The sequence below is a fragment of the Ylistrum balloti genome, unplaced genomic scaffold, assembly GCF_031769215.1.
Source record: "Ylistrum balloti isolate Yb309-2 unplaced genomic scaffold, AGI_CSIRO_Ybal_v1 Utg371124, whole genome shotgun sequence".
Taxonomy (NCBI): Eukaryota; Metazoa; Mollusca; class Bivalvia; order Pectinida; family Pectinidae; genus Ylistrum; species Ylistrum balloti.
In genome coordinates this window covers 695,073-718,155 of record NW_026782617.1, presented here as the reverse complement: position 1 = coordinate 718,155, position 23,083 = coordinate 695,073, and the positions used below count along the sequence as shown (strand labels likewise).

The 23,083-nt window shown below is 34.7% G+C and overlaps 1 protein-coding gene across 1 annotated transcript in view; it reads right to left on the bottom strand.

Annotated features, from left to right (window-relative positions):
• The window catches only part of LOC132560869 (integrin alpha-PS1-like), a 70,913-nt gene that overhangs the window by 6,736 nt on the left and 41,094 nt on the right, over positions 1 to 23,083 (bottom strand). Inside the window, exons 3-19 of the mRNA XM_060225574.1 lie at positions 21,484 to 21,572; positions 20,834 to 20,998; positions 19,060 to 19,105; positions 18,211 to 18,333; positions 13,542 to 13,746; positions 12,319 to 12,415; positions 11,576 to 11,714; positions 11,026 to 11,120; positions 9,897 to 10,189; positions 8,892 to 9,057; positions 7,240 to 7,413; positions 5,864 to 5,946; positions 5,291 to 5,447; positions 4,503 to 4,669; positions 3,626 to 3,709; positions 2,697 to 2,802; positions 1,694 to 1,816 (exon numbers count right to left, since the gene is read on the bottom strand). Coding sequence (XP_060081557.1) covers positions 1,694 to 1,816; positions 2,697 to 2,802; positions 3,626 to 3,709; positions 4,503 to 4,669; positions 5,291 to 5,447; positions 5,864 to 5,946; positions 7,240 to 7,413; positions 8,892 to 9,057; positions 9,897 to 10,189; positions 11,026 to 11,120; positions 11,576 to 11,714; positions 12,319 to 12,415; positions 13,542 to 13,746; positions 18,211 to 18,333; positions 19,060 to 19,105; positions 20,834 to 20,998; positions 21,484 to 21,572 — 2,312 coding nt within the window. The remainder of the gene's footprint in view (positions 1 to 1,693; positions 1,817 to 2,696; positions 2,803 to 3,625; positions 3,710 to 4,502; positions 4,670 to 5,290; positions 5,448 to 5,863; positions 5,947 to 7,239; positions 7,414 to 8,891; positions 9,058 to 9,896; positions 10,190 to 11,025; positions 11,121 to 11,575; positions 11,715 to 12,318; positions 12,416 to 13,541; positions 13,747 to 18,210; positions 18,334 to 19,059; positions 19,106 to 20,833; positions 20,999 to 21,483; positions 21,573 to 23,083) is intronic.

Sequence of the window (23,083 nt, the reverse complement as noted above, 5' to 3'; positions counted from 1 at the left end):
GCAGACAACATCATTTGCAAGGTTTCAAAAAGATATCAAAAATGGAAAACAGACCTTTTCAGTTAAAACAATTTTGTAGCAGACAACATCATTTGCAAGGTTTCAAACAGATATCAAAAATGGAAAACAGACCTTTTCAGTTAAAACAATTTTGTAGCAGACAACATCACTCGCAAGGTTTCAAACAGATATCAAAAATGGAAAACAGACCTTTTCAGTTAAAACAATTTTGTAATAGACAACATCACTCGCAAGGTTTCAAACAGATATCAAAAATGGAAAAACAGACCTTTTCAGTTAAAACAATTTTGTAGTAGACAACATCACTCCCAAGGTTTCAAACAGATATCAAAAATGGAAAACAGACCTTTTCAGTTAAAACAACTTTGTAGTAGACAACATCACTCCCAAGGTTTCAAACAGATATCAAAAATGGAAAAACAGACCTTTTCAGTTAAAACAACTTTGTAGTAGACAACATCACTCCCAAGGTTTCAAACAGATATCAAAAATGGAAAAACAGACCTTTTCAGTTAAAACAATTTTGTAATAGACAACATCACTCGCAAGGTTTCAAACAGATATCAAAAATGGAAAACAGACCTTTTCAGTTAAAACAATTTTGTAGCAGACAACATCACTCCCAAGGTTTCAAACAGATATCAAAAATGGAAAAACAGACCTTTTCAGTTAAAACAATTTTGTAGTAGACAACATCACTCCCAAGGTTTCAAACAGATATCAAAAATGGAAAAACAGACCTTTTCAGTTAAAACAATTTTGTAGTAGACAACATCACTCCCAAGGTTTCAAACAGATATCAAAAATGGAAAACAGACCTTTTCAGTTTAAACAATTTTGTAGTAGACAACATCACTCCCAAGGTTTCAAACAGATATCAAAAATGGAAAAACAGACCTTTTCAGTTAAAACAACTTTGTAGTAGACAACATCACTCCCAAGGTTTCAAACAGATATCAAAAATGGAAAAACAGACCTTTTCAGTTAAAACAATTTTGTAGTAGACAACATCACTCCCAAGGTTTCAAACAGATATCAAAAATGGAAAAACAGACCTTTTCAGTTAAAACAACTTTGTAGTAGACAACATCACTCGCAAGGTTTCAAACAGATATCAAAAATGGAAAACAGACCTTTTCAGTTAAAACAACTTTGTAGTAGACAACATCACTCGCAAGGTTTCAAACAGATATCAAAAATGGAAAACAGACCTTTTCAGTTAAAACAATTTTGTAGTAGACAACATCACTCGCAAGGTTTCAAACAGATATCAAAAATGGAAAACAGACCTTTTCAGTTAAAACAATTTTGTAATAGACAACATCACTCGCAAGGTTTCAAACAGATATCAAAAATGTAAAACAGACCTTTTCAATAAAAAATTACCATAATGTTATAATTTGATTCCTAAGTATATCATTTATCTTGATCAATTTATATTCTGCAAATCTGGAGCAAGTTTGAATACTTTTATTAAAGTTTAGCATCAAACATTTGTAATAGTTCTCTCCCCTTACAGAATCTGTAAAGGATGCTGATCAATGCTGATAGGGTAAGATTCACAGACAAATGAAACAGGCTAAATTTAGTAGTTTCATTGAGTCCAACTTGAGCAGCAATTGAAATATTTGTTATAAGAACAGTTAGAATGCTACATGAAAGTATAACATACCTCGATGTCAATTAAGTATAGTAAGTGTTTGCCACTGTGTCCAGGTAACAAAGGTTTCATCTCATATGGCCAGTCAATTTGAAACTCTGCTTGGCCCACAGTACTGTTACCGTCGTTTAAAATCTGAGGACAGAACAGGAAAAAGCCATCAACATAACGGTATCTTTTACAAACAATATTAAAAACATATATACAACTGTTGCATAACATCAGGTAAAATGATCTCTTCAATGTCATCAAGCAAGAAGTTTGAACAAACCAGAAAATGTCTGTGACACAGTTAAATGTGTATTAGAATCACTGTTTGACAAATTTCTATAAATAGTAATAGTAATCTTGACATTAGCCTTGGGACCATGAAAAAAAAACTCATTTGATGCAATATTACAGCTGAGCTTTTTATTTTTTATTCATTTAAATATTCTGAGAATTAAAGTTGCTGGGGTCATACCAATGGTCATGTAGTGAATTGGATGGTATGAAACAAGAATGGACACAAAGCTACAGACATATATAACAATATATTGGTAATCCAAATCCAGAGAAAATTTCACAGCAGAAAAGATAAGTTTTTTAAGTTTACTCTTCAGATACATAGCTGTTTATCGATAGTGAAATGAAAACAGAACATACATTACAAAATGTTTCAACTGTTAATGTCACATTCTGCTTATTATCACATTTCTCCTGAAAAATAGAATGTGATATTAAGTGGGTTTCAATGTACCTACTTTATTGTACAAAGAGTGTATCAGTGTACAACTAAAGATAAATTGACCCCTCTCTCATTAAATACAAGATTCCAGGCATAAATCCTAATGGACTTATGGTTTCGATACAACCCTTGATAAAGTCAAGGCTCGCAGAAAGATAATGAAGTTGTCACCAGGTCTGTCCATATTCAATATGTGATGGTCCATCTTTCAGTTTTTTTTTTAATTGCAATTTGCAATGAAAAATCAGCATTATGAGTGCAAGGAAGAAAAGGCAACTGAGAAATTACCACATAGGTATGGTTTATTGAGGGACCAATTTGTGCTGCTCGACTGATGGCACTTTCTCCTCGCACCTCTCCACCGAATGTCACATCAGCATCAGGTTTGGCAGATCTATAATGAGAAAACAACCTTTGTTGAGTATCTGATGATGAAAGAATAACAGTGTAGAAGAAGTTAGACAAGGTCCTATTTAATGTTATAATCAGACAACTTTCAAATCTAAATCTGAACTCCAAGAAAGGACAAAACCCTAACGTTAACACAGGTAGAAGTAAGAAAGGAGGAAATGGCTGAAAACTGTACAAAAGATAAATAACTAGACAGATCATATCTGTTCATTATTTTGACAAAATTAAATTTACTTTTGAATCAATATGATACATAATTTTGTTTGTGTGTACAAGTCAAAGCACTAGTGATAACAATTAGGCCTGAATACAGTTAGGACGTTAGACAGAATTTTGTCTACAGTTAAAACTATGTCAGACAATTGTCCAAGTGATTAACCCTCCCAATGGAGATTACACCGCTGAAATAGCTCTGAAATGGTCCAGTTTATTTCTTTATTGGTTGATCATACCATATTTACCCAAAAATAAGCTCATGAAATCAATTTAGCATATCAGTAAATTTTGTAGGATGCTTTTTCTGGTGAAGCCATCGTACCATTTCCAAAATACTGATGAGTCCAGTTACTAAGAGATATAGTAGGTTCTCAAAATTTCAATGAGTCACATCGATAAACCATGAGTCCAGGATTCAGATATTTGAGTCCCAAAAAACAGTCAAGTACATATCTATCATCGTCCAATAGAATTACCCAGAGCAATGTGGCTTCAGCTCACTCCTAACTTTGAGTCAGATCCTGGTATTTACAACCTGTAATACCAACTGTACCATTCCTATTTTAAGGTCATTTGTGTAGTGATCTTACCCAAACACAACCAGATTAGTCTTGGAAACCACCTTCACAGTCATGTTCTTCACATCTTCATTCGGCGTCTGCTCGGAACTTGTCCTGGAGTTAACAGTTAAAAATTAGTCATCTTATCTTTGAAAACAAAATCAAGATACAATTTACAAATATGCTTGTTCTGCAGATATTAACTTTGTAAGACTAGAATTTTTTTTTATATATATATCTTTTAAACAACTTTTACCCATAATTTTTGTCATAAAAAGAAAACTAGTTGATCTTTAATTATTCCATCAAAACTTTTTACAAAACATTTTCGCTCCTGATTAAAATGATATCAAACCATCTTTTAAACTTGATTCAAAAAACACATTCAACTTGTGTGTCCAAAATTTTAGATATTTCAAATAATTTTTACAGTAATATACTGTTAGAACATATCTTTCATCAAAAACCATAAGATTCCTGAAATAGACCTAGACAGGAATCTAAAAGTAATGCTGCCAACCTCGCGTCATTTAATACCTGGTCTAAGCCCTTAAAACAAAAGGTGTGATAGTGAGTTAAAGGGCCATCAGGGAAAACGGCCTTGTAATCTATTCTACTGTATAGTTATCACATCTGGTATTTAGGTGATGTTCTATGCAAAGTCTGAACATTATCTTCACTATATTATGTCTCAAAACTTTTTGAAATGTTTATACACTGAAAACAATGAAAGGCAATGTTAGGTGATTCAAGTCTGAATGTTCTTTTGACTATATCAGATTCAAAACTCGTATTTTAAAATGTTTACATACTGTGGTCAGGGGGTCAACTCATACCCCCCCCCCCCCCCCCAGAAAGAAGACTGAAATAACACATTACTGTCATTGTATAGAACTATGGTACATACGTATTAACGAATGCTTTCATCGAGAAGTAGTTTGTCTTTGGATCAAGGCCTCCTGTTTCAAAAGTGATTGTGAATTCCCTGACAGTGTTCTTGAATAGTGGGTTACCAAGTCCTCCGCATATCAGCAATGTGACATTGAACACAGAACACTCAGGCAAGAAGGAACCCTGGAAAAACAAAATGGTTATCAGCGAAAAAAAACAAAAACAAGAAAAAAAGGAAGAAAAAAAATCACTTTAATGAACGAGTAACTCCCACATTTCCATATAATATAACTACTTATACCTCAGAAATTGGCCTGGTTTAAACAAAACAAGAGGCCCAAGGGGCCTTAACGGTCACCTGAGGAATATATGTCAATAATCTGGGGATTTTAAAATGTTGCAAAAATGTAACAACACTTGTGCAGGACCATGTGCAAAACATCTGTACCAAGTTTAAACATGACCCACCCAATGGTTCTTGAGAGGAAGTCCATAATGTCTTGGCCAAACAGAGGCCAGGGTGGCCATCTTCGGATCAGGTGACCTAATAAAACTTAATTCTAACATCCAATAAATAAATTGTTTTGTTCTCAGCTAAATAATGTCTTTTTGATTGATAATATGTGAGAATGTCGCAGAAGTTTCCTATGAAGGATAACTAAAAATGCATGTATTTCTTATTCATTCCATGGCAAAAAAAATGTATTGTTTTATCAAACACCAAAACATAACAGAAAGCTTCATTACTGGTAGATGGGGAAAAAACCCAAAACATGACAAGGAAATGAGAACAGGTGGACTTACTGTGTTCAAAGCTTTGGAATTTTTGTACTCAAATTCTTCAGGCACAAGAATGTAGAACATTGTCTCATAAGCTGGCTCCCTAGAGTTGGATACTGTGAACTTAATGGTGAGATCCGACCCAATATCTGTCATCACTGGGAAGCCAGTTTTCCCATCTCTGTAAATCACATTGAGTCATATCATCTAACTGTATATTTTTTACATTCAAAGGAATTAACTTCTCCATTCAAAAATATTTTAAGTAAAGAGTTTAAACAACATCTGATAGGAATTGTAGGATATGTTTGTATTCATTAGTTTTATCAGTTGGACCAGAGTCCTTCATTTACAAAGTACGGACAGATATCACTGATCTTTTTTCAATTTCAAGCAAGCTTCAACTAAGCCTTTCAAGGTTTGTACTAATATCTGCAGGTCCAAGACTTATCCTGAAATATTTAATTGAAAGTGCTGATAAGTCAATTTTCCTCAAATGAACCGGCCTTTTAGAGTTAGTCAAAATGATAAAGTTTCAAACTAGTGGGAGATGAACTATTAGAAGTGAGCAAGGCATAGATTTGGCTGGTAACTTACACGTCGTCCAGTAGGACCTCGGCCATTAGGGACAAACTGCTCTCACATACATCATTACTGCCGCACTCCTTGGCAAATGCTATCTGTAAATACAATGTTCCATATCTATACATCCAGTAAAGACCACTTTACAATATACTGTCAAACTTATTTTTTCTTGCTTAAAATTTTCAGTTTTACCATAACCTTCATGTCAACAGGGTCTAGTATTTATGAATATCATGTTAGTGAATAAAATTTCTTGTTATTATAACTTAATTTTAAAGGTAGAAATTTTTATTGGTTTTATACTACCCTCAAAAACAGGGAAAATGATAATCCCCCCGAGAATAATTTACAATATTGATAAATTCCATGTGAACTGATAACAAATATATTCTTATTAAGGACTGGATAACTCCATATTCACTTGTACCCAGACATATATTATTTAGCGTTTCCATTAGAATGATATATTTGTATGTGCATGTAGAATATTTACATATTTATGAGGACAACAAATTTACATTTTTATGAGGACAATATATATTTACATATTTATGAGGACAACAAATTTACATTTTTATGAGGACAATATATATTTACATATTTATGAGGCCAACAAATTTACATTTTTATGAGGACAATAAAAATATTTACATATGCATGAGGGCAATTGGTTTAATAATTGACATAATTCAAATTTGAGCTTTGCCTTTACATAGGCACATCATATACTTCAAACGTTTTATCAACATTTAGAGAAACTGAAGTAATCTATGGGACGGAAGTGTGGAACAAATTATCACAGCTTTTTGCTGGTCTGGATGTCGGCCTTTACATGTCCAGGAATCTTTCTGATGAGTCAGAAGTGTATCATCTCATGTACTACCCAACAACAGATATCAATTAATATTAACATACTATTAAGATGCAATTTAATGAGAGAGCTCTTTCACGTTTTGGTCAAGTAGCGTGATGATAATTTGCACATTAGCAATGGCTACTATAGTGCCATACACAATCTGGTATTAATGTAGTCATATTTTGGAGTAATACTCCCAGCACAAAAAGTGCGAAAATAAAATTACCACCCCAATAAGTATGTTTACAGAATATCCATACAATTTAACCTACTTGATGGCAACTGTGAAACAAGTTCTGTCAACTTGTACTAATTACTGAAATTGATTGAAATTGGACTGCAGCTTACTGTGACTACCCAGGGAAGGCCCCTTGTTGTGGCAGGTGACCTTGTACCTTTTCACATACAATCAATATTTTATTTAAATTTTGCTCTCTTTGGTGAAAGTGTTACAACTTTATCTCTCAAGCACCATATATAAAGTTAGCACTTTCAACATTTTAAGATAGATTTTGTGGTTTGTGCTACCTACCTCTGTGTTTAGTGTGATATCTGTAGCGTCCTCCCCACCTGTCATAAGTAATACAGGGAAACTGTTGATATCAGGGAAAGTGGCCTGTCGTTTTACACGTGTAGGCCAGTTTTCGTCTGGAAGTCTATAGGTAGCCTTGAACTGTACTGGGTGCAGTTTGTCCTGAAAGTTTTCCTGTAAACAAAATATATCGATAGAGATCTTATCTTTGTTCTGTCTCTTGTAAACACATATTAATTTCCATTACTTTGAAAGAGAAGAAGGTTGTATCTAAGGTCAAAGGAAATTTAATTCATATCTGAAAAGTGACCTTCAGATCTCTTTTTAAAAAGAGAATTAAATTTCAATCCATAAAGTTAGAAATAGATCTGCCCTAATTCGTTAATTCGTTTAAGTAACATCTAATTAAAATAAACAGAAACATGGCATCGCAAATGACATAAATCCCCTTGCGGTTCCACTTTGACATAATTGCAATAAAAAAGATGGCAAATTTTCTGAAGTTTGATCAAAATCCATCAGAGGATGTAGGTAGCCACTAGTTGAAATAGTAAAGGTGACGTGGACTCTACAATCCTGCAACTTAAACTCGTCACTGATAATATGGTTCTGTATATGTTAAGTTTGATCAAAACCCCTTGACCTTGACTCTACAACCTTGAAACTTACAACTTGGGACATTATGGTCTTCTAAATGAATGTGAAGTCTGATCAAAATGACGCCGCTGGAGAGCTGGCAAAAAATTACTAAAAATAGTAACCAACACCTTGATTTTGACCTCATCACCCTGGAACTCCCAACTCGTGAGATATTGTTAGCCTTTATTGGCGTGTTTCCTGGGGATGACCATGGATCATCAAAGACCATGCTTTATTGGAATTCATTTTCTTTCTATTTATAGTAACTGTAACTTTTAACTTTTGACCTATTGGTCCAAAATGCACTTCCGCAAATGTACTCTCAATGATCCAATACTGTATGATATCTTATGATTTGTTGGGTCTAGGGAATGCTTGTTACCATGCAGAAACCAATTTTCTATTAATTACAATGAAGATCTTGACCAATGGCATTAGACATGAACTCCCTCATCAACGAAACAATGTTTAAAGTTGTGAAATGGATGGACGCACTTATCACACGCAAATCTCTATTTGTCACATGACTGTCTATTCAGTGATCATTCAGTTATATTGCTGTTACACCATGTAGTTTTAGGACCCCAGGGATAAGATTATGAAATAATGCCACACTCACTGATCACCTAAATTGAGATCATAGATACAGAGAGGAGAAGACATGGAAAAGTGTGTTTTCTCTAATATTTGAAGAAACATATATTCTGGAATATGCTATGATATTTTCCTGCCTAATTGTAATGGATATCTGTCAAGTTTCCATCAAATTGGTAGAGCCTTGGGTTGGAAACTCAAGTTTCCTTAAAATAAATCTCCTTCAATTGTTACACCTTCAACCTAGCTCGGAAAAGATTCTGTTAAGTCAGCTTTAAGCATGTGCTACGGATCAGAAGAAAACTGGACAAAAAACTGGACAGAAAGACATTGTAATCCCTGATATCAGGAATTAATATTGTCTGAGAACAATGTCCCGATTAGATCTGTAATTCATGATACAAGGGGGAACTCTTCACCTTTAGGTAGATGACGTGTTCAAACTTCTCGTTCCGGTTTACATTGAATAAGGAAACAGTTCTCTCAATCATGCCATTCATCCCTGGTGTGGGGTTTGCAAATTCAACACGCTTCCTCTGTTTTGTTGTGTCAGCTTCGATAGTATAGATAATTCTTAAAGGTGAACTGCAAGAAAAGACAAATTTATCAAACGTAAATCAAACAGTTGTGTGGGAAAACATCATTTCATAGCGATTTATGGCTACCAAAAGGAAAAAAAAGAAACGTATGAGAGGTGATCTCCAGTTAAAACTGACATTATGAAAAGAATGAAAGGCACAAACTCTTTCAAATACAGTTGAATCAAACTGCTGTTCAGGAAAACATCTTCATGCCAGTGTGATTTAGCCTACCAAGTGTGAAAAAAATCAGTTGAAAATTACGAGAGATCTCCAGATGCATGAAAGTTTACAACAGATGGACTGACTTTACCATACCATTATGTGTCTCATCAAAATGTTTGTTGGGTGTAAAAAAATCATACAGATTTTAATTGACTTGGTTAATTCATATTGAAATTAAACTGAGTGAATCATCAAGAACTCTGAAACATTTTAATGAATTAAAAGTTAGGCATCATATTATTGTGAATAATTGTTATAATCGTCTAAATGTTGTATTCAGCATATTCAAAACATTTTGACAACCCTACAATGAAAATAAGTTCCGATAAACCTGGAAACTATATGTTTTATTCGATAGATTTTCAATACATTTGAAATTCTTAATATACTTCCTCTTTGTTACATTTCTCACAGACATCTCAGCAACCTTGAAGTCACATGCGACTTTTTATGTATTTTGTTTCACCATGGAATTCCACCACATTCTGTGTTTTACTGACATACATTTCTTTCAAACATTTTCGTAACCTTGAGGTGATAGTGTACTATTCAAGCATTTTTTTCTATGCTGGAATTCTACTAAATTCCACGTATTACTGACAATGCGGTTGATATGCTTACCTCCTAACAGGATCTATAGTGTAGTACAGAGTCAAGGCCATCACAACGCAACGTTTCTTCACTCCATTAAAACATTCGGCTGGCTCGGAAATATTGAACTTGTTGGGTTTCACAGATATGGAAGCGGTCAAGTGAACAATAGGACGCGTCCGAAGGAGAATGGCCTGTCCAGATTCGTAACAGCCCACAGCGATGTCATCATACCCATTTCCATCCATGTCCATACCACCAGAGATGGCATGTCCAAAGGCTTTAAGTGGGGGACTTGTGACAATGTCAGAGGCATAGATCCTCTGAAACAAAATACAGCATTTCAAAATAAGAAAATTATAATTTCTATTAAAAATTACTTTTTCATTTTCATTTTTTAAAGCTAATTTTTGGTGTAAAGATGCCGACTTACTATGCATGCTAAACTGAAGTCAGTGAAACACTGATAACTTATTTGTTAAAAGTCTTTGTTTCTAACAGTCTGTCAGTTGATAAGCTGAAAACATAATATACTTGACTGACATTACATCACAAACTACTACTTTTTCCATAAATACATTTTAATTACCAACCATCTGCCAAGTATCCTATTTACAAGATCTTATCTTAAACAAAACTTTTTTGGCTATTGAAAAATCACTTTACTTTTTAACTCCAAACAGTACACACCAAAATGAAACAGACCGATGCTTTGGAACTGGTGTATAGGGAATTTAAAAGCATTTTTGGCCATTGACATGCCACTTACGACTTCAAATCCAAACAATGCACATTAAATTGAAACTGTAACAGCTTGAAGCTTTGAAACTGTATAGGGAGTTCAAAAGTATAGTCTTGGATAAGTCAACACCAAAATCAATAACGAATACATATAATTATGATTGTCAATGTATATATTTTTGTACCTTTATGTTTCTGTATATATTGACATATTTTTCATTAAAGGTTCTGTTTCGGTTTTATGATTAAAAAGTCTGGTATATGACTTTTCCGATATCCTGTCTAATATGGCTGGCATTGATAATCTAGTGCCAGATAAGACACGTTATTGCTGTGTCTTTTGTCTTCACTTCCTTACAGTAGCAATTCATGGATTACACATGCAAGATGTATGACCAATTTTTGGGACCATTTATACCTGGGCGTAAGTCTCCTTCAGACCGTCAGCCGAGCCATGGAAAAGGTATATAGCACCTTTATCTACACCTTCATAAGGAGCTCCCACAACCAAATCTGAAATACAACACACACTTTCATATCTCTATTACAATAAGCCAAATGGACAACAAAAGACACATAAGTGAATAGAGCCATTTAATACGATTTTAGATAAGATACAGCAGAGTCTCATCAGTGATGCTAAGGACCCAGATGTTAAACCTAGGCAACACTGAGGAGCATCGAAGGTGATCAAGAGAAATGTCAAAACCTAGATGGGCAGATGCATTAGCCCCGTACTTTGGTAAATTGCATAATATATCTGTTAATTTAAGCCAGGGGGAAAAACCAATAACCGTAGTTGTGGGTGGGCTCATAACAGGACAGAGACTTCGTTAGCAAAATAATATCAAATTTCACCAAAGTGCCTCTTTCTTTGGGAGGTATTACAATGGTCATTATTTTTGGTTTTTTTTTTTTTGTTCAGAATTATGTAAATCATGCAAACATTTGATATTAAAGGTTGTTACCTTGGTAACCGTCCAGGTTGATATCCCCAGCCTTGGCTAGAGTGTGCCCAAATCGGGCATCCTTACACATGAACTTCAAACAGTCACCCTCACTCATCTTACGACTGGTAATCTTAATAGGCACAGAATCTTTTGTAATCTGAAATAACATTCATGAAAGTAACATAAATATTTAATTGACATTAATTTCTCTTACAAAAGTTTTAAAATAAACATAAACAACAATATAATTTACAATTTTGGTTAGTCTTTGGCCATGGAGGGTTTCTGCCAAGTTTGAGTGAAATCAGTTCAGGGTGTTTCCAGAAGCAGTCAAAAATGTAAGAAGTTTACAGATGATGCCAGACATAAAGGTATTGCAATAAACTGATATCATCAATGATGTGATGACTTAAATCATCATTAGTGATCTTACTTTGCCAGTAATGATATAACTTTTGTAGTTTTGACCAACCAGGGTATTTTCAGTCACTGAAATGAAATTTGCCAATTTTCCTGTGTGGATGTTGAAGTTGAATAATTTGGTTTTCCATCTTATTAATTAATCCCGAGTACATTTCTAGTTTTCTCTAATTGGGTATATAGAAAGTTTTTGCAAGCCATTCTTACCAGATAAAAATGGTAGAGCACAATGTTGAGCAGTCTATTAAATATGGTGTTTTAACTTTCATGGAATACAAAGAAAATTCTACAGTTTCCTGCTACATATCAGGAAAAGTCGCCGTGACAAACAGTTCTTATACCATTTCAGAGTCGCTTCCCATGTAAATGTAGATGGCGCCACCAATACTTTGGCCCTTCTCTAGGTACATAGGGCTGCCTACAATAAGGTCATCATATCTGAAATAAAAAGATCAACACCTGTAACAACCTTTTGGTCTTTGATGTAGGTACTGTGTGATCCTCGGAGATAGGATGTATTCATGCCAGTGACATCATGACTTCCAGGGTCCAAGTTACATTATGCTAGTCTGCCACGTTTTAGAATTAAGAAATATTCCTTGACATTTTTTTTTTCTAAACAAATAATGTTCTAGCAGATTAAAGTATCCCTAGAACACTGACATTAATTGGTAACAGGGCTCTCACACCCCATTTTGGGACTGGGGCCCGGGGCCCTTAGAAATGGGACAACTTGAGGTCTTAATTGGGAAAAACAGATACTATTTTGCATTGGGAATGGGGCCGATAAATCTGGCAGATCGAGAGCCCTGGGTAAGACAACGCTTAATTAAAGGCAGAGGGATGGAGATAGAAAACCTGTAACTAAACAAGTTCTAGAATTTACACGTGTGAAACAAGCTATCAGCTTATATTAATCACTCTTTTGACTCCGATGGAAGTACACAAGTGGTCTGTGGGTGGAAACTTGATTATTCAGGAAAAAACCCCATGTTGTTCGTTCTTGGAATCAATCCCCAGATAGCTAGGTAAAAGGTGAGTGTGTTATCACTGCGCCAACCAACCACCCAATTACACAATAACACTAGGCTTTTCAAACTGACAAACTAGCTCAAGACAAAGCATGCTTCAAAGTAATATCAATCTTACCTATTCTCTCCTTAGATGTCAAAAATTAAGGATGAGCAGAGCCAAGCTACCTTAATATTTAACCTGAACCAAATAAATTTTTGTTAGTTTGGACAATTTCTACAGCCCTGTATTGCTTTATCTATGCAAAATATGAAAATGAAATTATCATACGGCAGTTTTGACCTCTGATCTGGTGTCAGGTTGATGTTTTATACAGTCAAGAGACGGTCACCTCTCGATTCTCTCGTAAGATAGTGAAATCTCCATCCTACTGTATTGCTTAATCCAATACAATAGATTTGCCATAGACTTGAATGTTTTTGAAATATTTCTTCACAAAACAGGGAGATAAGAAAATCTAATCTAAGAATCAGTGTTATAAATAGGATAAACCTTTTGTACTTAGATATTTGAAATTACTACTAGAACTTACGAATCATCATTGACATCAATGGCTGTTAGAGAATAGCCGAAAGCAGAGAATGGTTCCTCTCCTGTCAGAATTTGGTTGTTCCGGTATGTCAATCCCTTGGTGTTTTTCACAAATAGAACTACTTGACCCTTGGAGACAGACCGAGGGGCCCCACCAACAAAGGTCACTCCATGGGGGTCAAATCTCCCATATGTCACAGCGAATCCTGTAAAGAACCATTAACCAATGAAAATATGTCTGGAAACCAGACACAGATTTTTAACTTTAATAATAATTGGTGCTGGTCTATATAGTATCACTGATGTAATCACTATCAATTCCGTACCTCAAAATAGCAATTATCTTATCTAAAAAACGATATAATCATCGTAATTTTATGCTAAGAGGTAAAATAGAAAATGAAAAATACGAAAGAAACAAATGTGAAATTAATCAATATGAATGATGAAAAAAATTTAAGTTTACACTTATTTTTTACCCAGATTTTGGAAAAGAATGGGATCATCCAGAATATTGAGAAATTCCATTACCTCTGTATATAGATTTTTATACCTGTATCAGTGATGTCACATTAACTTTCATTATCATATCTCATACACACAGCTAATGTAAATATGATATCAGGTGATCTGTTTGGACTCCAGCCAAACTATGCCAATTTTCATCATGTTCCATGATATAACATTTATATAATCATTGACTGATAATAAACACTGCTTTCCAGATCAGGAATAGGTGGTAAGTCATAAGGTTGGGTAGCTGTTCAAGTGTTGGGTGTGACTATGGTCAGGTTTGATGTTGATGAAATGAAGGTGATGTGTTGGCTGTGATTAGGGTCAGGTTTGATGTTGATGAAATGAAAGTGATGTGTTGAGTGTGATAAGGATCAGGTTTGATGATGAAATGAAGGTGATGTGTTTATGAAATGAAGGTGATGTGTTGAGTGTGATTAGGGTCAGGTTTGATGTTGATGAAATGAAGGTGATATGTAGAGTGTGATAAGGATCAGGTTTGATGTTGATGAAATGAAGGTGATGTGTTGAGTGTGATAAGGATCAGGTTTGATGATGATGAAATGAAGGTGATGTGTTGAATGTGATAAGGGTCAGGTTTGGTGTTTATGAAATGAAGGTGATGTGTTGAGTGTGATTAGGGTCAGGTTTGATGTTGATGAAATGAAGGTGATATGTAGAGTGTGATAAGGATCAGGTTTGATGTTGATGAAATGAAGGTGATATGTAGAGTGTGATAAGGGTCAGGTTTGATGATGATGAAATGAAGGTGATATGTTGAGTGTGATAAGGATCAGGTTTGGTGTTGATGAAATGAAGGTGATATGTAGAGTGTGATAAGGATCAGGTTTGATGTTGATGAAATGAAGGTGATATGTAGAGTGTGATAAGGATCAGGTTTGATGTTGATGAAATGAAGGTGATATGTAGAGTGTGATAAGGATCAGGTTTGATGTTGATGAAATGAAGGTGATATGTAGAGTGTGATAAGGATCAGGTTTGATGTTGATGAAATGAAGGTGATATGTAGAGTGTGATAAGGATCAGGTTTGATGTTGATGAAATGAAGGTGATATGTAGAGTGTGATAAGGGTCAGGTTTGATGATGATGAAATGAAGGTGATATGTAGAGTGTGATAAGGATCAGGTTTGATGTTGATGAAATGAAGGTGATATGTAGAGTGTGATAAGGATCAGGTTTGATGATGATGAAATGAAGGTGATGTGTTGAGTGTGATAAGGATCAGGTTTGATGATGAAATGAAGGTGATATGTAGAGTGTGATAAGGATCAGGTTTGATGTTGATGAAATGAAGGTGATGTGTTGAGTGTGATAAGGATCAGGTTTGATGATGATGAAATGAAGGTGATGTGTTGAGTGTGATAAGGATCAGGTTTGATGATGATGAAATGAAGGTGATATGTAGAGTGTGATAAGGATCAGGTCTGATGATGATGAAATGAAGGTGATGTGTTGGATGTGATTAGGGTCAGGTTTGATGATGATGAAATGAAGGTGATGTGTTGGATGTGATTAGGGTCAGGTTTGATGATGATGAAATGAAGGTGATGTGTTGGATGTGATTAGGGTCAGGTTTGATGATGATGAAATGAAGGTGATGTGTTGAGTGTGATAAGGATCAGGTTTGATGATGATGAAATGAAGGTGATATGTAGAGTGTGATAAGGATCAGGTCTGATGATGATGAAATGAAGGTGATGTGTTGGATGTGATTAGGGTCAGGTTTGATGATGATGAAATGAAGGTGATGTGTTGGATGTGATTAGGGTCAGGTTTGATGATGATGAAATGAAGGTGATGTGTTGGATGTGATTAGGGTCAGGTTTGATGATGATGAAATGAAGGTGATGTGTTGAGTGTGATTAGGGTCAGGTTTGATGTTGATGAAATGAAGGTGATATGTAGAGTGTGATAAGGATCAGGTTTGATGTTGATGAAATGAAGGTGATGTGTTGAGTGTGATAAGGATCAGGTTTGATGATGATGAAATGAAGGTGATGTGTTGAATGTGATAAGGGTCAGGTTTGATGTTGATGAAATGAAGGTGATGTGTTGAGTGTGATAAGGGTCAGGTTTGATGATGATGAAATGAAGGTGATATGTTGAGTGTGATAAGGATCAGGTTTGGTGTTTATGAAATGAAGGTGATGTGTTGAGTGTGATTAGGGTCAGGTTTGATGTTGATGAAATGAAGGTGATATGTAGAGTGTGATAAGGATCAGGTTTGGTGTTTATGAAATGAAGGTGATGTGTTGAGTGTGATTAGGGTCAGGTTTGATGTTGATGAAATGAAGGTGATATGTAGAGTGTGATAAGGATCAGGTTTGATGTTGATGAAATGAAGGTGATGTGTTGAGTGTGATAAGGATCAGGTTTGATGATGATGAAATGAAGGTGATGTGTTGAATGTGATAAGGGTCAGGTTTGATGTTGATGAAATGAAGGTGATGTGTTGAGTGTGATAAGGGTCAGGTTTGATGATGATGAAATGAAGGTGATATGTTGAGTGTGATAAGGATCAGGTTTGGTGTTTATGAAATGAAGGTGATGTGTTGAGTGTGATTAGGGTCAGGTTTGATGTTGATGAAATGAAGGTGATATGTAGAGTGTGATAAGGATCAGGTTTGATGTTGATGAAATGAAGGTGATATGTAGAGTGTGATAAGGGTCAGGTTTGATGATGATGAAATGAAGGTGATATGTTGAGTGTGATAAGGATCAGGTTTGGTGTTGATGAAATGAAGGTGATATGTAGAGTGTGATAAGGATCAGGTTTGATGTTGATGAAATGAAGGTGATATGTAGAGTGTGATAAGGATCAGGTTTGATGTTGATGAAATGAAGGTGATATGTAGAGTGTGATAAGGATCAGGTTTGATGTTGATGAAATGAAGGTGATATGTAGAGTGTGATAAGGATCAGGTTTGATGTTGATGAAATGAAGGTGATATGTAGAGTGTGATAAGGATCAGGTTTGATGTTGATGAAATGAAGGTGATATGTAGAGTGTGATAAGGGTCAGGTTTGATGATGATGAAATGAAGGTGATATGTAGAGTGTGATAAGGATCAGGTTTGATGTTGATGAAATGAAGGTGATATGTAGAGTGTGATAAGGATCAGGTTTGATGATGATGAAATGAAGGTGATGTGTTGAGTGTGATAAGGATCAGGTTTGATGATGAAATGAAGGTGATATGTAGAGTGTGATAAGGATCAGGTTTGATGTTGATGAAATGAAGGTGATGTGTTGAGTGTGATAAGGATCAGGTTTGATGATGATGAAATGAAGGTGATGTGTTGAGTGTGATAAGGATCAGGTTTGATGATGATGAAATGAAGGTGATATGTAGAGTGTGATAAGGATCAGGTCTGATGATGATGAAATGAAGGTGATGTGTTGGATGTGATTAGGGTCAGGTTTGATGATGATGAAATGAAGGTGATGTGTTGGATGTGATTAGGGTCAGGTTTGATGATGATGAAATGAAGGTGATGTGTTGGATGTGATTAGGGTCAGGTTTGATGATGATGAAATGAAGGTGATGTGTTGAGTGTGATTAGGGTCAGGTTTGATGTTGATGAAATAAAGGTGATGTGTTGAGTGTGATTAGGGTCAGGTTTCATGTTGATGAAATGAAGGTGATATGTTGAGTGTGATAAGGATCAGGTTTGATGATGATGAAATGAAGGTGATGTGTTGAGTGTGATAAGGATCAGGTTTGATGATGATGAAATGAAGGTGATGTGTTGAGTGTGATAAGGATCAGGTTTGATGATGATGAAATGAAGGTGATGTGTTGAGTGTGATTAGGGTCAGGTTTGATGATGATGAAATGAAGGTGATGTGTTGGATGTGATTAGGGTCAGGTTTGATGATGATGAAATGAAGGTGATGTGTTGAGTGTGATTAGGGTCAGGTTTGATGTTGATGAAATGAAGGTGATATGTTGAGTGTGATAAGGATCAGGTTTGATGATGATGAAATGAAGGTGATGTGTTGAGTGTGATAAGGATCAGGTTTGATGATGATGAAATGAAGGTGATGTGTTGATTGTGATAAGGTTTAATATGGACCACAGAAGCAGTTAAAAGGGGCAGATGGGTAACAAGGACATTCAGAAAGTAACACTAACCCATATAGGATGTGAGGTCGATTGGGCGTGGTTTACGTGTGTCTTCAGTGGGGTAGATGGGAGATCTGAACCATGATAGATCCTTCCTGATGTCATCGCCAGTGTACTGAATCCACAAGCCACCTGAATAAAGTAAAACAGCACAGTCATTATAATTGTGTACTAGTAAAGAATTGGTATCACTAACCAGAGGACAGGTCTCAGAATTTTCAATTAGTCAAATGAAAAATACTTGTCCAGGACAACACACGTTGTTGAAATTATCTACCAATTGGAGGACAGGTTTCTATAAGAGTTAACCTGAGGAACAATAACAACTCAGGGTCAGGTCATCATGGAGTTTAAATCAACATGTAAACTTTCTATCTATATGGCCACATGATCATCACATTTACTATGTTTCTTATGTGATCATTTGGCTACAACGAAAAATAAATGTCATTTTTACAACAATGATTGTGTAGTGACCCCTAGATGCAGGATACCAAATTGGACAAAAATTATCAAGACTGAAGGTACACCACTTTTACTTAAAACGAACTGACTTCCTTTGATAAAGCAGTGAGAGTCTATAAGCTTCAGTAGTAAAGCTTCATCCTCACATTTTGTTTATTATTGATTTAAAGTCTAGCACTATACTGACACCCTGTAGAAATGCCTGCTAGGAAACATACTTTTGTGAAACATGTAATAGGTATTGCAGCTTTGATATTCGTATAGCCAACTTTGTTCCCAGGAAGAAGAAACTCGACTGTATAGAAAAACAATAATTGTCTCGTAACCTTGATGGTGATGACTGAATTAAAAAGGTTAAACTTTAAATATCATTTGTTTTATTAAATGTCACACCTGTCCAATCAACAGCACCTGGTGCTCCCAGCAAAATTTGTTCATCCTGAAAGTAAAAGTCAAAATTTAAGTTTTAAAAATGAAATTCTAAACATTTTACAGTATAGTTTATGGTAATAAAAAATTTGATAGTCATTTTGTCAAAACCAAACTATTAAACACTGTCATTGCTGTCAGATTATAACGTTTGAGGACAAAGGATGAATTTCTTGATAAATGCTTCTGATTGTGAAATTAATGTTTACAAGTCAGTTAAAATCAAGTCACTGACAACTTTTCCCACAAAATGGAATCAATTGTTTCGCTATTCCGTCAGTTGTCGGACTGTTCTGTTAGTGCATACAATATCCAATGAATGACAGTTATTACTTTTTTAAAGTATTGGTAGCGTAAATGAAAAATAAATATGAGACAATAAGTATGCATAAGAAATAATTTCTTTACTAATGTGCAAACATTTTTTTATTGATATTTCAACATAAAGCTCTGAAGTGCATCCTTTGAAATATATGTAATGCATAGTCTTTTCCTCTAGAGAGTTTCTTGGAGAAATAATTTGTTTACTTGTGTGTAAACATTTTTATTGATATTTCAACATAAAGCACTAAAGTGCATCCTTTGAAATATTTGTAATGCACCACCTTTTCTTCTAGAGAGTTTCTCGGAGAAATAATTTGTTTACTAGTGTGTAAGCATTTTTTTATTGATATTTCAACCTAAAGCTCTGACGTGCATTATCTAAGTTGGGGGCTCTCTTGCAATAGTCACAATGGTTTCTATTCCAATCGATTTGGCCTTATCAATTCAACATATTTGAATTTTTTACCCCAATTCAGATATAGTTATTACAGTTATAAATCACAATTTACTTAATGTATTTAGTATTCAATATTAACCTGATGGTTTATCTGACATTTCTTTTCAGTGGCATATACCTGGTGGCCTCACATGGCCACAGGTACACAGCCACAACATGCTGGGCTCACCCAGTATCTATGTTGATCAGGATTTTCAGTCATTTTAAATGTCTCTAGAAATAAACATGCAGAGTAGCCCCTAAGATTGCCAAAGTTTATAATGTAAGTCTGGTACCTGTTTATTGATTGTTTAGTTATAAGAGATAATTTTTTAAAATACAAAAAATTGTACCTTACTTGAGAGTTGGTGTTATTTGTATAAATCTAAAATATATGTAATGCATAGTCTTTTCCTCTAGAGAGTTTCTCAGAGAAATAATTTGTTTACTAGTGTGTAAACATTTTTATTGGTATTTCAACATAAAGCACTAAAGTGCATCATTTGAAATATTTGTAATGCACCACCTTTTCTTCTAGAGAGTTTCTCACAGAAATTTACGAAACGCTTTTGTTAATCTGAACTGAATTGGATATAACTTATGACACATTTGAAAAGGAAGTTGTATGTAGCCTGTGGTAATCATATATATTCTGTATATTGACATTTATTTCCTCTGTTTAAGGAAGTTTCCCAACTTTATGAACTAAATAAAGTAATTGGAGAATTAAAAAAATAAAGCATCTCCTATCATCAGTTGATACAAATTTTGTTAATTTTTGCGAAATTTTACTTTTTAAAGATAAGAATTTTATAACACAAGAGTTAAAATTATCAAATAGAAAAAGGCATGGTTGACTATTGGGAACAATTAGAAGTCTGTTGATGAGAATTTTTATAACACAAGAGTTAAACTATCAAATAGAAAAAAGGCATGTGTTAACTATTGAGAACAATTAGAAGTCTGTTGAAAACTAACGTTCATCATTATTCCAGATGTTCCTGCCTGACAGTATGCTAATCCTTCATTCTCAAGTCCATCATCCCGACACGGACGTCTCTCATTCTCAGGAGTCAGGTCAGGGTTCAACGTCACACAAGTCCCTATACCAACATCATTTGTTGTGTACCTATGTGCACACACCTGAAAATAAATAAAGAAAATGTTTATCTATTATAAAAAATAGTTTTAAGTGCTATTACACAATTACCAAACATTGAATGTGTCATAGCAACATGAATGTCCCCATCACCAACAAACAACTGTCTAGTGTTATAAAGCTTTCTTAAGAGATGTTTTAAAATTCCTGCTGGAATTAGGCAAGGCTATAAAATTTGGTCTTCTCATTTCTTCGTAAAAAATTTTAATTTGAATTCTTGAAGTTAAATGACCATAACTCTGGAAAAAAGACACTTTGAAAAGATAAATTCTTTAGCCCTCTTCTGCCCATGAAATACAATTGTTTCGATATATTTCTAATTTTTTTTTATTTATTTTTTAGGTTAGAGTGGAAGACTCAACATCTTCACAAAATTTCTTTTTCATTGGTGTAGAATTATTATTATTATTAATTCAATTTCAATTTCAAGTAAAGGAGAATTTTTAAACATTTTCCACAGGTGACTCACCAATACACGTTTCCCTGTTTGTGTGGTACTACTGATGGTGGACCCCATCCATTGTCCAGCTTTTTGTCCATCATTACTTATACTATTATCTGTAATTAAGGATGAATACATCTAACTCTTTCAGGAAGCATAACTACATATTATAAAGGTCTGCAAGTATCAAGTGTCAAAGAGCCTGTTTAATAGTGATGTCAGGCAATCCCCTGACAAGGCTTAAATAATAGGGGTAGGGGCAAAAACAAAAAGGGCAAAAACTCTGGTAAAACATGTTACTGATTCAAGATACAACTAGTCTTGATGTAAGCCCTTTAAACAATAGCATAGCAAATCAAACTTTACAAATATTTGATTGCAAATTAATAAGCAACTTCAAAAATGAATAAAAAAAATACTAAATTTCTTGAATTTAACACAGCATAAAGACAATTGACCTGCCAGTTTCTAAATGGCTTAGGACCTGCAATATGATAACAGTCTTAGGGCTGTGAATATAGAAAATTATTGACCAGATATATGTCTTATTATTGAATTTCATTAACTTAGAAAAAAGTTGGTGTTCTTTTTATAGAGTAAAAACTTTCCAATGCATATATAATCTTCATATTACCTTTGATTGTCCCAGCCAGGCCAGAGACTGGCCAGACCGGAGTTTTAACTGACCACTTCCTCAGAACTACTGTACAGGACTAAATACAGGAAGTAGGTGGTATAAGTCAAATATGTGAATTTATAAGATAGTGTAGAGTCAGTATTATCTCCAGTGACCCTTGTTACTAGTACTGGACTTTTACACTGACCAGTTGTCGTAAGTCAATAGATCATACAGATAGCCATAAGCACCCGTGAAATGTAGCAATATCACTTATATGGGTATTTCAGTAATGAGAGAATTGAGAGCAAGAAGACACCTTTCAGCAATCCTCCATACAGGAGTTTTATCTGTGGCAGGAAAACTGCTTTTTTCCCCTTTAAAATGATCAAATTAAAGTTGCTTCATTTTCTGTTCAGAAACTGATTTCTTATCTACACTCAAACACATGGACCAGATGGGGAGTATTCTGAGATCAATAAAGCATTCAGCCCTCCCCTCCTCTCTCTAAACTAGTTTCATGTCCACATTTTTATTGATTTATTTTGGAAAGCACCCCCAAAATCAATAAACTTATCAAGTAGCAGAGTTAATTTAAGTTACTGAAAGTCTGAAGTATGCTTTATGGGTCGATTCCAATATACACTTTCACACTTGAGATCATTTGGATATAGCAATCTACAGCAACACAACCATTTTTTTACCAATTTTTCCACTGAATCATTACATCAGTGACTGAAAACCATCCAAATGATGTTTACCGCGTCCTCACGAAACAAGACCCATAATGCATCAACATCTAGGCTATAGTCTACCTAGCTATATCCTTTGAAAAAGATCATGGAAAAAAAAATCACATATCTTTTCCCTAAACATTCTGTTTTATCCCAGAACAGATAATAACAGACAGCAGACCACATTATGGTTGTCCTCAATGATCCATACCAGACACAGAATCAAATTTACCTTGGATGAGACAGGTATGCACTTCAACTTCATAAAAGATAACAA